Source organism: Danio rerio, chromosome 8 (assembly GCF_052040795.2).
Source record: "Danio rerio strain M-AB ecotype USA chromosome 8, GRCz13ab, whole genome shotgun sequence".
Lineage (NCBI taxonomy): Eukaryota > Metazoa > Chordata > Actinopteri > Cypriniformes > Danionidae > Danio > Danio rerio.
This window is the reverse complement of record NC_141028.1, coordinates 47,903,955-47,923,575: the sequence shown is the minus strand read 5'-3', so window position 1 is coordinate 47,923,575 and position 19,621 is coordinate 47,903,955. Positions and strand designations below refer to the sequence as shown.

Here is a 19,621-nt window from a genome sequence, read left to right as displayed (position 1 = left end):
TATTTATTATATCCATATGTATATTTGTTTTATTAAAAACAAGCTTAGATTTGCCCACCTGTCAGGTTTTAGACCATAAGGGGCAAAGCATGTGTTTTAGGATATAACTCAGGTTTTTGAGCACATTTTGCTATTATTATTCATTTATTCGTTTGCTGGAAATTAGAACTGAATTTAGAAATAGTTTTGAAACGAATATTTGCGCTTAACAAACAAAAGAATTTATTTATAGACTAATTGATGTCTGTGCTTAAAGGTTTCCCTATCCAAAAGCGAAAGTGATCCATTATCTCTCATTCTCACGCAGTAGATGCTCTGTTTAACAGTTTTCTGTTAAAAAAAACTGTTAACTGTAACTGTTTGCTTGTGAAATGCTCATTTTTCCACTTAGACTTACTTTGCGTCCTGTAAATAGCGAATGCACTCAGCTGACTCTTAAAGGGAATGGGAGATAAGATTCTAATTGGTTTATTCTTAAAACACACCTATAACTCATTAAGAAAATAAACTCAACCCTTTTAGAACATGCGCCGCGGCGCAAGGCAGATTTCCCGTCCTTAAATTAGCAAAAACGCGTCCTGACACGCCCTGAAAGTGTTTGCGCCCTGCATTTTTCGCTCTGCGCATAGACCATCAAAATAGAGCCCCATATGTTTAAAAGGCCTTTTTCTTCAGTAAGTTTTTTTTTCTCTTCTACTAAAGCATAAATCTCCACTTTTGCAGCACTTAGGCATCACAATATTATTAATGTGTGTGTGGGTCTATACAAAATATATATAATAGAAAAAAACTAATTGTACATAAAGCCCTTTACTGAAAACTGAAACAATTACTGATAAAGTGCAACAAAAGAAATATGTCAAAGTATATTTTGGATGTAAAAAAGAAAATCAAACGTAAAAATAAATAAAACATTATTAAACCCTTTGTAAAAAGCCAAAAAAACCCAATTCTCAAATTTAAGAGGTTTTCACCTGCAGTGCCTCCCTTTAAAACACCACCCCAGGTGTTAAGACTTATTCACGCTACAAGAGGCTTGCAGAGGCAAAGCGACAAGCCACTGTTCATTTAAACGGAGAGGAAGCAACTTCCAGCGAAATCCGTTCTACGCGTGCGACAGCGATCATTGGAGACCAGGTGGGAATCCTTCAGTTTTAGGCAATTAAAGAGCTACTTTCTTGAGCGACAGCCAATGGGATACAGTAGAGCTTTTTTTTTTTTTTTAATTATGTAAAAAGAGACATATTAAGTCATGTAATTTCATTGTGCATTAATTAATGTTAACAAGTTAGTTAACAAACGTTAACTAACATGAACAAATACTGTAGTAAATGTATTGCTCATTGTTTGTTCATGTTAGTAAATGCATTAAGTAACATTAAAACTAATGAACCTTATTGTAAAGTGTGACCGTTTTTTATTTCAGCTTTTTCCTCCCCATGTTGTTTACGGTATTTATGTCTTGACATCAAACGTAAATCTTCTTGTTTTTTTTCTTAGCTGTTGCCATCTCATTATACATAGTTTAATCAGACAGACGCCCCAGTGGATGATGACATGATGATGACATTGCATCCCATGTCTACTGTGGATCAGTTTCAAAAGTGTGTGTGTGTGTGTGTGCGCGCGCATCATGCATTACACACATATTATTCCTGATTGAATATTTACCAAAATACATCCTCAATCACATTCTAATTCGTTTTATTAGTCAACAAAAATGTCAGTATATTTTTGTCATAGTTGTCGTCATCACACTTTATTTTTATTTAGTTTTCGTCTAGTTTTAGTCGGTAGAAAATTGTTCATCACGAAAATTATCACGGAAATTTTTCTTCAACGAAATTAACACTGACCTGATGGGTTTATGACGTCATTAACCTAGATGTATTTTTTTTGTAGTCTCCAAACTTCATTCGCTGTAAGGTTTGCTTAGCTAACACTGTAAAAGCCAATGTCTCCCTTTGCAATTACCTTTGAGCATACTACATTCAAAGATGCTGTTTATGATTACACAGCTATATTACACAAAACACTCATGTTTAAAATATGTATTAATATATATTAAAAACTTTATTATTTGAAAATGTTGTTTTTAGCTATCATATAGGTCAAACATGTTTTAAATGTGTAAGAATAATGCCTCATTCTCTGGTATTTTAGAAACAATTCTACAAAAGCAATTATCCAGCATGTATCAGTGAAGCAAACCATGCTGTTATTTGGATCTGCTCTGCTCTCCTGTTATTGTTTTGTTCCACCAAAAAAAAATCATCTTCCTGTTATTTTACGACTAACTTCACCGGCGAATTATGCAGCAGTTGAAACCTGACTTCAAATGTGTTTTTTTTTGTTTTTGTGATAACTCCTCTTTGAACAGAGCAGTCGATTCTTGAGCTTACTTCCTCCATTATACTGTGCTCATCGATTAAGTGTTGAGTTTTTTCCCAATGAACAGACTGAGGTGGAACGTAGACTGTGGAGGAATGATTCTTTACGGTTATGGTCGTTCAACAAACATCCATCAAAGCGTTCACTCCCTGTGCAGGAGTGATTTTATATATTCATCTTCCTCACTTCAGGATTTTTTGTTTAATGGTTAACATATCCTGAAGCAAGAAATGACAAAACTGTGAAAGCAAATGAAAATACAGGATGAATCTCACATGTATGGTGTTAGATTCATGTCTGGATACAGTTTATTCAGTATAAATTGTATAGGTTTGAGCAGAAACATGCACAGACAACCATGATCTCCGTTAACAGATATCTGTGAACATGATTTATAAAAAAAAAAAAAAAAAAAAAAAATCCTGTATTATGCATGACAGACAGGTAGATGGCAATGTTTTTTGTTTTTTGTTTTTAAGAAAATGTAATTGTTGTTTTTGTTGTCAAAAACTCAAATATGACTATTGGCATTCTTCACGTACGAGTGTGGGGTAGCCATTTGAATCTATTTGGCTCGAGACTTGCGGTCCTATTCACTTTCACAACTTTTACTAATTTCTAGAAAATTAAAACAGCTTACTACACTGCTTGATGTTGCAAACTGATGTTTTCTCATTATAGTATTCTACTTTGTCCACAAAGTCTTAAACACATTTGTTTGTAGAGGAAGTAGTTTGACCATCGCTTCCGCATTGTGGAATAAGATCAATACAGTAGTCATAAAATAAACATGATGTTGCCTTTTCACAAAATCAAATTTTACATGGATGATGGTATAATTAAAAAATAAATAAATAAATGTTTAGAAAACTGTATTCAACAGCATTTTAAAGCCTTCAAAATGCCAGTAGCTATGTTTACATCCAAAGTTGCAAATTACATTTATTTGCAAAATAGGAATATCGCATAGGACATGCGAATAAAGCAGTGTTTGTATCCAATGGGTCGAAGCAAACAAAATCTTTGATTAACTGCCACCAAATATCCTGTGTAAAAATGTATTTTATTAAGGAAGGAGAATCCGCGTGATTCTTTTCCTTATTTAATAAATGACTTGTGCCTGAGAAGACGATGCTGACACGCATTGAACACGTATTGACGTTTGATGGCATCAGATGCAGAGCACAGATGCTCTTTACAGTCCTGGTAGTAATTAATACTATAATAACACTAATACTGGAAGGATTAAGGTGTTTTAGAATTACCAAAACAAAATTTCAGGTATTTTACAACGTGCTCAGCTTGCTGGTTTGTTTATTTAAACATTTTGACCATCACATGATCTCTCACAACAAAATCCCTTTACTTTTTTCATAAGCATACTGGAATTTGTTCAGTGTTTTGTAAAATTGTGTCCATCATATTTTATGTGCATTTTTTCTTATCAACTAAGACGTTTAGAAGCTATTTTAACTCAAATTATGTTTTACAATTGTATCTTTGTACTGTAATAAAACAAATGCAGACATGTTGAGTACAAGAGTTTAAAAAAAGTAAAATATACAGATTTAGATGGTCATGAAGTTGAGAAAAAAGTTTTAATTTTTAGCAATAATTCTTTTTAAATGAATGAATGAATGAATGAATGAATGAATGAATGAATGAATGAATGAATGAATGAATGAATGAATGAATGAATGAATGGATGGATGGATTCAAACATTTGTTGCAGGTAAAAATGCTGTTCTATTTGTTTAAAGGTTTCATATCTCACAGTTTACTACGTGCCAACTATTTTTCCTTTAACCAACCAGTCAACCAAATAAATAAATGCATACACAATCCATCCATCCATACGAACAAACAAACGAAAGACACACGGACAGACTGACAGACAGACAGAGAGACAGACAGACAGACAGACAGACAGACAGACAGACAGACAGACAGACAGACAGACAGACAGACAGACAGACAGACAGACAGACAGACAGACAGATAGATAGATAGATAGATAGATAGATAGATAGATAGATGATAGATAGATAGATAGATAGATAGATAGATATTTTGTTTGTTATTTCTTTCTCCAAACATCCAGTCATTAGGTCAAACTTTTTTAGTACGTTTGTTTAATGAAAGTTACATTGCATCTAAATGCCAAATAATTCTCAGATTATAAGTAGATTGTTAGGGTTGAGGTTAGGGTTAGGTTTAGTGTAAGTTGACATGTACTTGCATATACTTTCTTATTATAGTCAGTTAAATGTCTGTTGAAGGAGTCAGTATGAACAGATAGTTTACTAATACTCAAATGGACCATCTAAATAAAGTGTTAACGGAAATTATTCATTATGCCCTTCCAGCTGCAACTCATTACTGGGAAACACCCATACACTCTCATTCACACACATGCACTACGGAGGAAACCCACGCGAACAGAGGGAAAACATACAACTTCCACCTAGAAACACCAACTGACCTAGTCGAGGCTCAAATCAACAGCCTTCTTGTTGTGATGCGATCATGCTACCCACTGTGCCACCATGACACCTTAGGAAATTATGTTTTCCAAGTGTCACTTTTTTATTATTCATGATGTTAAAATTTGAAAAGACAGGAAAACAGACCATATGCTTATTGTAAGAAGCACTTGTCTGATCATCCATATCTATACACTTAAGCACAGTAACATTTGTTCTGATTATGTTGAAGACCACACTTCCTCACTGGAAAAAGAGAAGAGACTGAACAAGAGACTCTTGTCACTGAAAGTGAGTCTTGGGTTTCCATCTCTATTCTTTCTGCCCTTGTGCAAAAGAGGCGTGCTTAAATATACTGGATATGATTTTGGGGTATAATTTGCAGTTAACCCTTTCACTTGTATATTTTAAATACCCCTTTTGAGTCCCTTGTGACTGCTATTTAAAAAGAATCACTTAAAATTTTCCATGGTAATGCTTTAGTTTTTAACATGTGACACACCACAACTCAAGATGATCTAAGTATTAATCAGTTTTTGTTTTTTTTTTCTCTTTTTTTCTGCAAATACTGACAAACGTCCTACTTGCATTGTAAAATATTTGATATTTGGATTCTTAATTATGCGTTAGAACCACTGATCTATATAGAGAACTGGAAAGCAAAGCCCTACTTTGCTCAGGCGTTCTTTAAAATAATAGGAAATAATAAGATTTTAATAAGAAAACATTGCCTAACAAGACACTAACTTGGATTTAAAACCTCCATACTTTTCTATTTTGGATTAATAAGCTTTTCTTCTATTAATTAAAAAAAAAACATAACACATGTGCTTGGTTAAAGGCATGTGGCAGTGATGGAATCTTTTATTTGTGATGCTCCTTTAAACAGACAGCTGCTGTCAAAGGTTAATATCATCATTGGAACAGATCGCCACTTATATGGTAACGTTTTGTTCAGACACCGATTGTTCACTCATAATATATTGATAGTTTTCTTTAGGAAATATACAATCTGGTCGATAAATATTGGGACATAGACACAATTCTAACATTTTTAGCTCTGTACACTAACACAATTGATTTGAAATAAAATAAAGATGTTCTTTAACTACAAACTGCCAGCTTTAATTTGAGGGTATTTACATCCTTATCAAGTGAACGGTGTAGGAATTACAGCAGTTTGCATATGTGCTTCCCACTTGTTAAGGGACCAAAATAATGGGACAGAAAAAAATCATTGCAAATCTTCATCAAAGCTTTCCCTTTTTAATACTTGATTGCAAATCCTTAGCTGTCATTCACAGCCTGAAGTTTGAAACAAATAAACATCACCAGATGCTGGGTTTCATCCCTGGTGATGCTCTGCCAGGCCTCTACAGCAACTGTCTTCAGTTCCTGCTTGTTCTTGGGGCATTTTCCCTTCAGTTTTGTCTTCAGCAAGTGAAATACATGCTCAATCAGATTTACGTCAGGTGATTGTCTTGTCCATTGCATAACATTCCACTCATTTACCTTCCAAAACTCTTTGGTTGCTTTTGCAGTATGCTTCAGGGTCATTGTCTATCTGTACTGTGAAGCGCTGTCCAATGGGTTCGGAAGTATTTCGCTGAAAATGAGCAGCCATACATGCCCACACCATGACACTACCATCACCATGCTTCACTGCTTAGGATCATGAGCAGTTCCTTTCCTTCTCTATATTCTTCTCATCACTTTGGTACTAGTTGAACTTGGTTTTATCTGTCTATAGGTCGTTGTTTCAGCACCATGAAGACTTTTTTAGAACTCTAATTTGGCCGTCCTGTTTTTGAGGTTCACCAGTGATTTACATATTTTGGAAAACCCTCTGTATTCACTCAAGTCCCTCTTGATTGTTGTCTCTGACCCTCAAGTCTTTTCTTGATTGTTGACTTTGACATACATACTACCTCCTGGAGAGTGTTCTTGATCTGGACAACTGTTGTAAAGGGTTTTTTCTTCACCAGGGAAAGTCCACCACAGTTATTTCTGTTGTCTTCTGGGTCTTTTGGTGTTGCTGAGCTCACGGGTGCGTTCTTTCTTTTTAAGAATGTTCCAAACAGTTGTATTGGCCACACCTAATGTTTTTCCTATCTCTCTGATGGGTTTGTTTCATTTTTTCAGCCTTTTTTAGGTGGCTTGCTTGACTGATAGTGACAGCTCTTTGGACCTCATCTTGAGAGTTGACAGCAACAAATTCCAAATGTAAATAGCACACTTGAAATTAACTCTGGGCCTTTTATCTGCTCATTATATTATTTTTGGACCCTTAACAAGTGGGAGGCACATATGCAAACTGTTGTAATTCCTACAGCATTCACCTGATTTGGATTTAAATACCCCCAAATTAAAAATGACCTGTATATTTATTGACTTGTCCAGTACATGACCTCCCTTTCCCTATTTTTGACATCATATTATAAAATAACTGTCCGATAAAGGCATAATGACAAGCGGAGTCCTCAGCTGTCATGTCACTTCACAGCAAAATGTGCTAATTCAGTCACGTGTTTTTGAGGCTGTTTGGTCCCTTCATTCATTTTATTCTGAATTTCCGATCGTATAAATCTGATCACTCAAACCACCTTAGAAGGTGATCTGGGATGCATTCCAGATGAAACTGGTTAGGTATAATCATCTTTTGGACAAAATTATTATAAACAAAATAAATTATGACCTGGAGAAAATCTGACCTGCACCTGATATACCTGTAGGTGTGCTTTTACAGCCAAAATTCTATTAAAACATGTTTACTATAAGCATAAAACATGTTTAACTTTTTAGGCCTGTAGCCAAGGGTGTTCGGATGGTTCAAAAGACCCACCCCTCTCATACAAAGGTCCAGAATTTGTCCTATACATGAGCTCATTTGTCTTATTTTGACTGCCATGCCATCATAAATAATGAAAATAATCCTTTGAAAAAGGCTTTAAGAACAAACTGGAATCCTCCTTCAGCTGTTACTTTGGTGGGACTATAATCTGATGTTAGAGAAGTCTTCTTTCACTACTGTGTTGTTTTTAAATGGAAAAAACATTTTACAGGATACTTTATTCTAAATCTTGAACCTTATTTCTGAAATAAAATAAGCAATAAAAAGGTGTGAAGCACCAGAAGTGGACCATATTAAATTAATTTGAATATATTTTGGCTATTGTTGATTTCCAATAATTTTGAAACGTACTTTTACCAAAGAGGGTAGAAAAATTCTGAAGACTTCATTATTATTGTATTATTATTATTATTAATAATAATATTTTTATTATTATTATTATTATTATTATTATTATTATTATTTTAATTATTTATTATTGAAATGGCCAAATTATAACTGAGGACAGTTAAATGTGCTGACCAGTTTATTTTTGTCTATAAATGACAGTAGGCTAGTTTTTTTTTTTTTTTTACTTTAAAATTTTAACAGATTGCTATTTTTTTCCTAATGACATATGATGTAATAAATAAAAAAAAATAATAAGAAGAAATAAGTCTTGTTTTAATTTTTTTTATTGCAATTTTTAGGAAATATTTTTAGCACATCAAAAATGTGGCTATGATAACATCTGACCAGCTAATCCAGCAAAAAATAAATAAATAAAATAAAAATCGCTAAAATGCAGTATTTAAATCTCATAGTTCAATAGAAACTGCGGTGTATAGCTGCAAAAAGGTCCACATTTTGAGAAAAAGAACCACCCTTTTCACCAGGATGGCTACGGCCCTACAAAAAGTGTACATTTGTAACTAAAATGTCTATATTAATACCTCAAGTAATACCTAAAAAGTACAAGTGTTCCTCTTAAAATATTTAGGTACAAATATATACTTTTGAGGTACCAATATGTACCCTTTAAGTACAAATGTGTACCTTTTGAAAAGGTACCACCCCAGTGACAGCTCTTTATTTCTAAAGGTGTATGATGGCTTGTGCTGCAGTGGAGAGATTAGAGCTGCTGGATTTACATTGAACATGGTAATTAATCAATGTGTCCTGAAATACATGAAAGTAAGTGTTAGTTTATCTGGAGAAGAATAGAGTAAGCATCCTAGTAACCAAAAATCGTTAGCCTGATATGAACAGCACACATTGTCATTACACCATCACTTTAAACATGTATTGACATAAGTGTGTATTTAACAAACCATGAATACTGGAATATTCTAGTATATAAATTTAAATGTTTGTAACCTGAAATAATCATTAACTGTTTGAAAACATGGATGATATGTGATTTATGACAAGCACCATGTGGGAAAAAATATCATTTTTAGCAAGAAACTTGTCTAGAGTAGCCAGTGTTATTTTTGCTCCCTTTTCTCTCTTATGTCCACTCACAGTGTGAACCGGAAAAATAAAGCAGCATCCTGAATTGCAGTGGGACGCATGTTTAAAAACCCTGCCAGCTCTGTCTCCGTGAGCCAAGAGCAGTTCGGCATCTCTCAGCTGATGCTACAGTGCGAGTCTGTAGTAGAAAGCCATCAGACAACGTTTGTCTGTTCAGTTGTCACCTCGGCTCTCCTGAGCTGGGCCTACTGACAAAAACAGACAGACACATAACAGAGACAAAGAGACAGAGTGCGCGAGGGAGAAAGACGTGTGGGGGGAAAACAAAGACAGACTCCCTGTGGACTCAGGTAATAGACTGTCTCTCCAAATGACCATCAGAGTTCACTTCACATCGCGATGATTGCAGGTGAAGGATCGGCGAGTGAAAGATGGAGCTCTTATTCAGATTGAAATGTCACTCGGTAAAGGACATATGCTAATTCGTGTGTTCTGGCCGTTTAGTAAGTGCTATTTAAAACTGCTTCATGCTGGGCTTTGTGTTGTCGAGCTCAGACGTAACTGCTCAGTCACAACAAAGATGAAAAAACAAGACAGAGTCTCAGAGGAGATGGGGATCGCTTAGGTCGCTTAGTCACAGTTTGGGATATTTCAAGGAGTTCTCATGTTGCTCTGAAGTATCAACTTTTCAGATGTCTCTGATAAAATTACTTGGGGAAATATCAAAATAGACACAGATCAGAGACCATTGTTGACATGCAGTAAGAGTATACGGGTAAAAGTAATGTGGGAAGGATATCTGCAAATACTGTGTTTTGGGAGAATAAGATGAGAAAAGGTCAATGTCATGACATAAATGTTCATGTTTGCGTTAATGTAAGAGGAGGCTGTTAACTGCTGGAGGGTTTAGCAGAATTTGTCAAAAACTAAAGACCTTGAGTGACTTCAACAGATTAACCACAGTAAGACACAAAACAAAGCTTAGATGTAAATGTGTTATAAATGTTTCTGTACAATATGTTAAATTGTTCTCTGATATCTAAATATAAGAAATGTGACTCTGATCAAGAAATAGCATGAAGCATTTTTACAGGACCATTTCCAACCCTTGGAAGTGGCTCTAATATGATATGGTTTGTTTTGACTTTATTAGGAATGGTCATGAATATTAATGAGGCCTGCTTTGACGCTCTCTTCCTGACAATTACACATGTATTATGCACTAATGTATTTGATAACACGGATACAAATGAATATCAACTGCTGTATAATCAGGTTAATTGTATTAACATTATTTCACTCCAGAAAATCAAAGGAGGACCTTAGTAATATGACGTGATGCATAAACGTGCTTTGAACACTTATATTCAGCAATCTACATGTGTCTGTTGCCCCATTACAAACATGCACGTTTGTTGCCTCATTAAAGACTTACATTGCAAATTTCCCAATATACACCTTAAACTAAGAAAAATATACATCAATGTTTCTTCAGTTTAGTTACTATAGACCCTATAAAACAACCAGCGGAATAAGGCAAATTTCCAGACCAATGGAACCCTAATATTCCCATTTTGTGTCACGTTACTTAAATAGCAAATTTATTTGCATCGCTTTGTGGACTCATGGGTGTGCCGATCTATGGGTTTGTTAAGGCGCATTGTTGGCACGTTGCTATTTTAAGGAACTAAAATAGACTTTGCAATTGACCAGCTGAAAACTGGTCCATAGTCCAGCACAGAGTGTTTTATGCCGAGTTCAGACTGCATGATTTTAGCCCCGACTTTAACTCGCTGAGAGGTTTTGAGAAATCGCCAACAAATGTCTGAAATCACAGGCAAATCGGTGCTCGTGCATGTGAGTGACAACCACACAGAATGAAATATATGTATAAGATATAAGACGCAATCTGAGAGAATTGCTGATGAGTCGTTGATGCCTGTAAGATATTTGGCATTCTAAAAATCTGGAGCTGTTGGCGATTCAAATCATGTTGTGTGAAATGAATTGACTGAAAATAACATTGGCGATCGCCTACAACCAATGAGTGAGCAGCATTCACTTGTGTGTGGTAGTACCTGCAGGTCAGCGGGAGGTTGGGGGAGTAAAAGTGCTCATTTTCAGTTTATTTGGACTTAAAAATGGAGGAAAAACTAGTGGAAGTTTGCCAGGAGAACCCGTTTCTGTTTGACGTTTCATACAGAAAGTTAAAAAAGAAAGTTTAGGAGAAATTGCTAATTCCCTTCAAACCCAGGTGAGCAATTATGCACATGTTCTAGCCCATTAAAGGCTTCTTTCTCATTATGTAGATAATAAAAAAATATATACTGCGTGTTTTTGGCTGTGAGATGTAGTTTGGACGAAGTTGTCTGCGATTAAATAAAGTCATAAAGTCATGCAATGTGAAAGCCCCTATCGCCGATCCATCTTGTAGTTTAAACAAAGCCGAGACAAAACGCTAGCCAAGATAGTCAAACTGTGTGAAAACATCTGTGACACGACTACTTCGAAAATCATGCAGTCTGACATTGCCATTAGCTGTGCACTTTAAAAGCATAAACATTGCTTAATACACACATGAAGGAAAGCAATTAGCAAATAGCTTTACATCTGATAAAAAAATTAAAGGATTAAAAAATTACTAAAAATATTATTTTTTACATACATTTAAAAACCACTGCCTTCATGCCTTAATCTTGTGGGGCCTTTTCAGTTTATTCATGACAATTAGCTTTTGTATAATTGTATTATTAGTGGTATTATATGCATTTTTATATTTGTTTTAATAAAAACAAGTTTCTATTTGTCCACCTGTCAGGTTTTGGAGACATATGCATCACCATATGGATCATAAGAATATGACGTGTTTGGATATAACTTTTTTAAACACACTTTGCTATTATTGTTCACTTATCCATTAGATGGAAAATTAAAGATGAATCTAGAAATAGTTTTGAAACAAATCTTTGCACTTAGGATTATGATTTGATTGCGTACAACACTGTTTCCTTATCCACAAAAGTAAAGGAGTAAAGTAAAGAATAAAAGTAAAGTAAAGGGAAAAGCAAAGAAGCTGAATGGAGGAGGGTCATTCTTTATCCTCTGCTGCAGATGGAACGGTTTTCTCGCTAGTGAACCATTCCATTTTTCCACTTACAAAGTCAGCCATGTAAATAATACGCCATGGCACGATGCATCTGACTCTTAAACCGAATGGGAGATGAGACTCTTATTGGTTTAGTGCACATTATGCTCAAAACACATCCATAACTCATTAAGAGAAAAATCACAACCCTGTTAGACCATGTGTCAGGGCGTAGAGCGTATTTTTCCATCCTTAAAATAGCAAAAGTGGATTCGGACATCCCCTTAATGCTTTTGCAGCATGCACTTTGGACTTTGCGCCTAGATCAATAAAATAGAATCCTTAGTGTCAATTACATGATAACATTTCGCCTGGTTAAATTGATCAATGTATTATTGAAATGATAAATAAAGTCTATCATGATCATGTCTTTAATTTTAAAATCACAATTTATGTTTTTTTTTTTTTGTGATCTTAAAAATTGAATACATTTCTCAAAAATAAAGTAATTTGACCTCTTTAGGACAATTGTGTATATATATTTATAAATTAATATGCATGTTACACTGTTACAGTAATTGCACAATTTGCACACTTATTATAAACATACGGTAGGCTTGTGCCATTTGTACTTATTTGTTACCAAACATTATGTGTATAGTTAGACAATATTAACCTTCCTTGAAATAGTTTGTACTGTACATAAACCTACATGAACATAAAATACATCTTAAACTGTTTGTTTATATACCTATTTAGAGGTTTAGTTGTTAATAACCCCATACTATCTCAAACAATATCTGCATGTTATTGTAACTTTAAAATAATAACCAGAAATACATTTAGAATGACAAAATCAATGTTAAACATAACACGCCAACTGATTTTTAACTAAATTGTGCCAGACATTTCATACTGGCTTGTTCATTTTGGTTCATTTTAGATTCTATCTGTCTGTCTCACCGAAGAGTGAATCCTTGACAGTCAGTCAGCAGGTGGAGTGACGTTTGATATGCACTGTTCCATGTTAGTGATCTAATGTGAGTTAGAGAATTTTCAGAAGACACACGCCATCTTCTATCACATGTCTACTTGTGCACATGTCCACATGTAGCCCATCCACCCCAAAATGTGCTGTGTTACCATGGAGCTCACCATATGATAAAATGAAAACGACACAGCTTAAATACCCCAATGATCCACACTCCCCAACAGAAAAGAGGACCCTAGTGCCCCCTGCTAGCATGCAGGTGTGTGAATCATGTGGAATGATTGTGAATTTAAAAGTCTGGATTAAAGCTCAAGAGAGAGACAGGCAGAAAAAAAGACAAGGGATAATTTTACATTTTGACAAGCACATGCTTCACACACTTCTTTCTTGGTTTTTTAATGTAATCTTAACTTTGTTCAAGAGTAACAGAACATCTTTTCACCATGTAGTGTCCACAGCCAGTTAAATAGCATAGTTAGTCTGCACTAGGTTAAGAGTTAGAGGGCTAGTTCACCCAAAAGTTAAAAATAATAATAATAATAATAAATAAACAATAATAATAGTAATAATAATAATAATAATAATAATAATAATAATAATAATAATAATAAGTACTGTCAGTTTACTCATGCTGAATGTGTTTAATATGTTTTATTTATTTCTTTTTCAGTACAACATTAATGAATATATATATCTTTTTAGATAAAACCATGGTCGTTATTTGGCGAGTCATAAAATCAATCAGTGGCTAGTACATTTTTACGGTCAAAAATAAAAACATATTCTGTATAAACAAACTTAGGACATCTGATGATAGATTGAAGTTGTGCATACGAGAGTGTAATGTATTGGTTTAGGTGAGGATTGAACCTTCAATTCAACTCTTGGACTTAAAGCTGGGGCTTTTCCCAGCTGAGCTTTTAGTTTCAGAAAAAATAAACAAATGATCATTACTTGAAAAATAGAATATAAAATACAACAGAAATGACTGAAGCCTGGCTCGTAGTAAACAGGCAATACAAATCAGGCATAAGGCTCAAAAAACACAACAATAAAGCGTTAATTAGCTTTTCAAGAGAATCAGGAGAACACCGGGCCATAATGGGTGAAGACTGAACACACTAGATTGTTACACATAGACTTTTATAGGGCAAAACACAAGTGTTGCTAATCTGGATTGAGTGGTGGCACACAGCAGATGGCGGGAAAGTGGTGCCATCCAATGTTCTGGAGGATGCGTAGAAACTGGATACTGGTGTGTGAAACGTCAGGAGCACCTCCTGGTTAGGAGGAGGAATGCAGCTTAATGAATTCTTACAGAGAGAGGGCAAGTGTGCGCATAAGAGAGACTGAATTTTGCGCGAGGTAGGCCAAGTGTGCGCGCAAGAGAGACTGAATGCACGCGAGGTAGGCTGAGTTTGCGTGCAAGGGACAGACCGAATGCAAGCACGAGAGAATATTAACATTAATGTTATTAATTACTATTACTAATTCTACTGCACTGTAAAAAATCTAATTTACAAACGGTTAACTCAGTTTAACATTGTAAGTAAGGTGGACATATTTTTGAGTTAAATTTACTAATAAAAAACTATTTACTGCAAGTTTGGAACTGTCTGTTTAATGAAAGTAAAAAAAAAATGTTGAGTAGACTTTGAATTTTGATTTCTTTACTTGAGCATTTACCACTGTAAAAAAAAAAAAAAAAAAAGTTGAGTTAACTCAAAATTTTAAAGCAACTGGCTGCAAAGAAATTTTGAGTTTATTAAGCTTCAGTGGTTAAAGTTGTGCCAAATTATTCAGTAAAGTATACTTGACTTAAAGCAGCCTTTTCATTCATTCATTCATTCATTTTCTTTTCAGTTTAGTCCCTTTATTAATCCGGAGTCGCCACCAGGGAATGAACCGCCAACTTATACAGCACGTTTTTATGCAGTGGATGCCCTTCCAGCCACAACCCATCTCTGGGAAAGCAGCCTTTTCAATCAACTTAAAAAATTATTTGGCACAATTTCAACGACTAAAGTTTAATAAACTCTTTATTTGCAGGCGGTTGCTTTAAAATGAGGTTAACTCAACTTTTTTTTTTTTTTTTTTTCAGTGTATGTTTGTTGTTTCAAACAAATAAGCACACATTTGTTATCTGTATAACACATTTGATTAGTTTAGTAGACACAGTGACACATTTCTGTTATATTTCACATTATTTAAAATGTATGGTGTTGTATTGCTCAGAAAAATGCTTTGATTTTTTTTTGTTTTTATTGTTAAATGAAATCTTAAAGCTGTTATACTACCGCAGATGTAGCACTTTGAATAAACATAGCTTACTTTAAGTTGCTGACATACCACATTTAATTTGTGGTTAGTTTGAAATAGTGGTTAGCTGTTTTGTTTTTGTTTTGTTTGTTATGTAGGTTTTGTGATAGTTTTATATTGTTGCTAGTTTCATAGCTACTCAAGTAGTGAAGGAACATGTTTAAAGGTTTAATGCAAACCATTATGACGCTAAAGTAGCTTTAGTTTCTGCTAGAATATATTTTTCAGTTGGCTTATCACCTTGTGATATTTTCATTTTTTTATACTGCCTGACTTAAATAAATTAGTGTTTAGTTGTGAGAATGCAAATGAATTCAAACTGTGAAGTTGATCAACAGTATATTCTCCATGCAGCACATAAGTGCCATTATGTGGGCATTAATGGGCACAAGTAACTCAAAAATTACTTTTAACAGTAATGCATTACTTTTTAGTGTAAGTAATCAATAAAACAATTGAGTTACTTTTTCATTGAAGTAACTAGTAATTGTAACTAGTTACTATTCTTCAGTAACTAGCAAAACACTGGCTAGCAAATGAAATGTTTATTGATGCATAGTGCATTTAAAAAAAGAAGAGATTAGTACAGTTTGTTGGTTCTTAATATGTATCTTAATAGTTTGTATTGTTTCTTTTTAGGTGAAGACTTTTATGAGCCATCTCCTTATGAACCCATGACGCCTCACCGACATTCAGATGCATTTCGCCTGGCGTCAATCATCTCAGGTAAAGCAGCATTTTCAATACAGTTTATTTGTATTGTGTTCATTCTGGGAATGTACTATTAATAATATCTCCTTTTAATTCCACTATTGTATTTTAAACTCAGAAAAGCAAGCACTACATGAATAATTATAATGTTCCAATACACACCACACTAATTAAAGACTAAAGTATTCATCCTAAAGTTTTCTATTTACAAATTACCAGCATTGTAGAAGGAGAAATGAAGATGAATTGCTAACTTTCCTTTCTAGGAAAAAGAGAAGCATGGATAAGTGGTTATTTCACTGGAATAAAAACCATTCTAGACATTTGTCACCTTGGCATGAGTTAAGTCTAATGTTTAATTCACTGACAGCAGTCATTACAGACGGTAGAGGACAGAAATATTGCCTCCAATCCATTATCACAGCCTCGCAGAGCCTGGAACAACTAGAATAACTCATTTTTATTCTGATCCAAAAGAGCGAAATAGCCAGTGAACGACAAATCTCATGAAAGTAGTGCATTCAGAGGGGTTGTCAGATCCATCTTCTTGACATTTATTTATTTATTTTTTTGCATAATACAATTTTTGTGTCTTGAAAGGCCTGCTGTGAGTAGCAGCTGAGGTTTGAAGTTTGCATAGTTTCTTTCTTTCTTTACGCTAAAGAAAAACAGAGCAGCCGGGAAATGTGGAAACACAAACAGCCTCCATTAGCTGGCCTTGTAAACATTAAGTGATTGTGTCATTTTTTGAGAGGTGAGTTAAGTAGGATTTAATGTCTGTGTTGTATAATTTTATGTTTTGTTATGGCTATTACATCTTCGGTTGATTAAATATGACAACATAAAAGGAGAAAATTAGTTTGGGATAAACTGAAGGGATAGTTCACCCAAAAGTGAACGTTCATTTATCATTTGTTCACATTCTTGTGTTTTCAAATAGTTTTTGGATTGACCAACAACAAATAGGCATCAGGCATTTTTTTTGTTTTTTTTTGCTTACAAGAGTTCACTTAGCTGATGATTGATTATAAGGCCTATTTAGCATGCTGACCTGGGAGAGAGCCCTGAGCTTATAAAATTTTCAAGCCTGGGGCTCCCACCCATTTGCAGGGCCAAATGGGAGTTTGAGCTCAGGTTGCTCTCGAAAACTCACCTGCTTAGTCATGGCTAATGACAAATTAGGGATTGCTATGGAAAGATATACTCCTGGCAATTTGGTTTGGTCAATTCACCTGTTGCATGTCTTTGGACTGTGGGAGGAAGCTGGAGAACTAGGGTAAACCCAGGCGAGTATAGGGAGAACATGTAAACTCTGCACAGACACATTGACTGGCCTAGTGAGGACTTGAATCAGTGACATTCTTGCTGTGAGGCAACAGTGTTAACCAGTGGGCCGCCATGCCACCCTATCAAGGAAAAGGGAGGAGGATTAGCTGTGGAATGGGGGATTTTTTTAAGATAAAGGTAACAGAAGTATGATTGTGGTTATTTACAGTGAGTTAAGAATCATCCAATTGGTGAATCATATGCGGCATCACTCGTGGTCAATCATAAGCATCGGATCCTCTCGAAAATAGTTTAGAAATAAACTTCACTTAAAAATCCACCACATTCTTATCCTATTGTTTTTAGCCTATTATTATTTTATAGGTCAATCATCTTTAAAGCCAACATGCTAAAGCATTTAAAACGTGTTATAACTTGAAATGGCTGCATAGCAGGATGTCATGGGGTGCTACTTTTCACACCTCTTTCTCTTTCTTTACACTGAACATTTATTTTATTACTTTAATAAAATTAAGCCTAGCCTACCAAAAAAAAAAAAACAACTGTGTTAAAATGCTAGCCTTCTGAATTGCCGCCACTGCTAAAATTAAACCTGACCTCAAATATCTGATTGGTATGATCACACCATATGAGCTGCTGGATGCAGATTTGGTTTATAATATAGTTGTACATAGTCAACAAACAAGTTTAGAATAAAACATTTATATTCTCTATATGCAATATTTGGTTGTGCCACTCACAGAGTTATGCACTGCATGATTTTAGCCCCGAATTTGACTCGGCAACAGGTTTTGAGAAATTGGCGACAAATGCCTGAAATCACAGGCAAATCGGTGCACTATCAAAGACGCAATCTGAGAGAATGAGTTGCGATACCCGTGAGATATTTGGCACGCTAAATAGATAGATCTGTCTGTGATTTTAAATCATGCTGTGTGAAAAGTGTTCTGATTGAAAATAACATCGGCAACGACCTACAACCAATAAGAGAGCAGCATCCACTAGTATGGGTATCCGCAGGCCAGCGGGAGGCTGGGGTAGAAGTGCTTAATATGTATTAAAAGCGCTTATTTTCGGTCTATTTAGACCCAAGAAATGGAGGAACAACTTGTGTAAATTTGTCTGGCACACCTGTGTCTGTTTGACAAGTCAACTAAGCAATAGCATAGCTGGCTCGAAAAAGAAAAAAAGTTTGAGAGAAATTGCTACTTCCCTTTAAAGCCAGGTGAGCAAAATACGTACATTTTCTACTCCACTAAAGATCTCTTTCTCATTATGTAGTTAATAGATAAAAGATATATTAAGTGACTTTGCTTTGTTTCCATATCAATATTCTTTCTATATATGTCATGCAGTGTGAAATCTCCTGTCTTTAATCCATCTTGCAGTGTAAACACAGCACTGACGGAACGCTACACCAGATGGTCATACAGTGTAAAAACATCCATGACACAACTACTTTGAAAATCATGCAGTCTGAACTCGGCATTAGGTGTAACACGTTCCACAGTAACGCATTACTGTATTCTAATTACATTTTTTGGGGAGCGCAATGTAACAAATTACATTTTCAATTGATGTAGTTTGATTACAGTTACTAAAGTCAGTGTAATTGCATTACTTTACAAATATAGTTTTTAGAAAAAAAAATGTTTCTTTTAAATACCATATTCTGCTGCAATGTCAGTTAATAAGCATGCACTTTAAATTGCTGGAAAACGTGAGGTGAAATGATTGCTGTTGAGAGTGCTTGCTTCTTCAAGTACGGACATTACTTTGATTTATTAAGGGTATAAACAAAAATATTGCTGTGAAAAAAAATATGTTTGTGCAGGATTGGAAGTGAAGGTATCTTCTGAATGTAAAAAGAAGTGTAGCCACTTATGGGGCCATTCACATATCACATCTTTCGCACACGCAGGTTTGTTATTTCCAATGGAGGTGTGCGGCTTTGGCAGATACAGTTGGAGTTAGAATTATTAGCCAGCCCCTCAATGATTAGCCCTCCTGTTTATTTTTTCCCCAATTTCTTTTTAATGAAGAGAAGATTT

General features: G+C 34.9%; 1 protein-coding gene across 1 annotated transcript in view; it reads left to right on the top strand.

Moving 5' to 3' along the window:
• gfra2a (GDNF family receptor alpha 2a) overlaps nucleotides 1–19,621 on the top strand; it is a 198,718-nt gene that overhangs the window by 40,949 nt on the left and 138,148 nt on the right. The window contains 1 exon segment of the mRNA NM_001017996.1: nucleotides 16,212–16,298. Coding sequence (NP_001017996.1) covers nucleotides 16,212–16,298 — 87 coding nt within the window.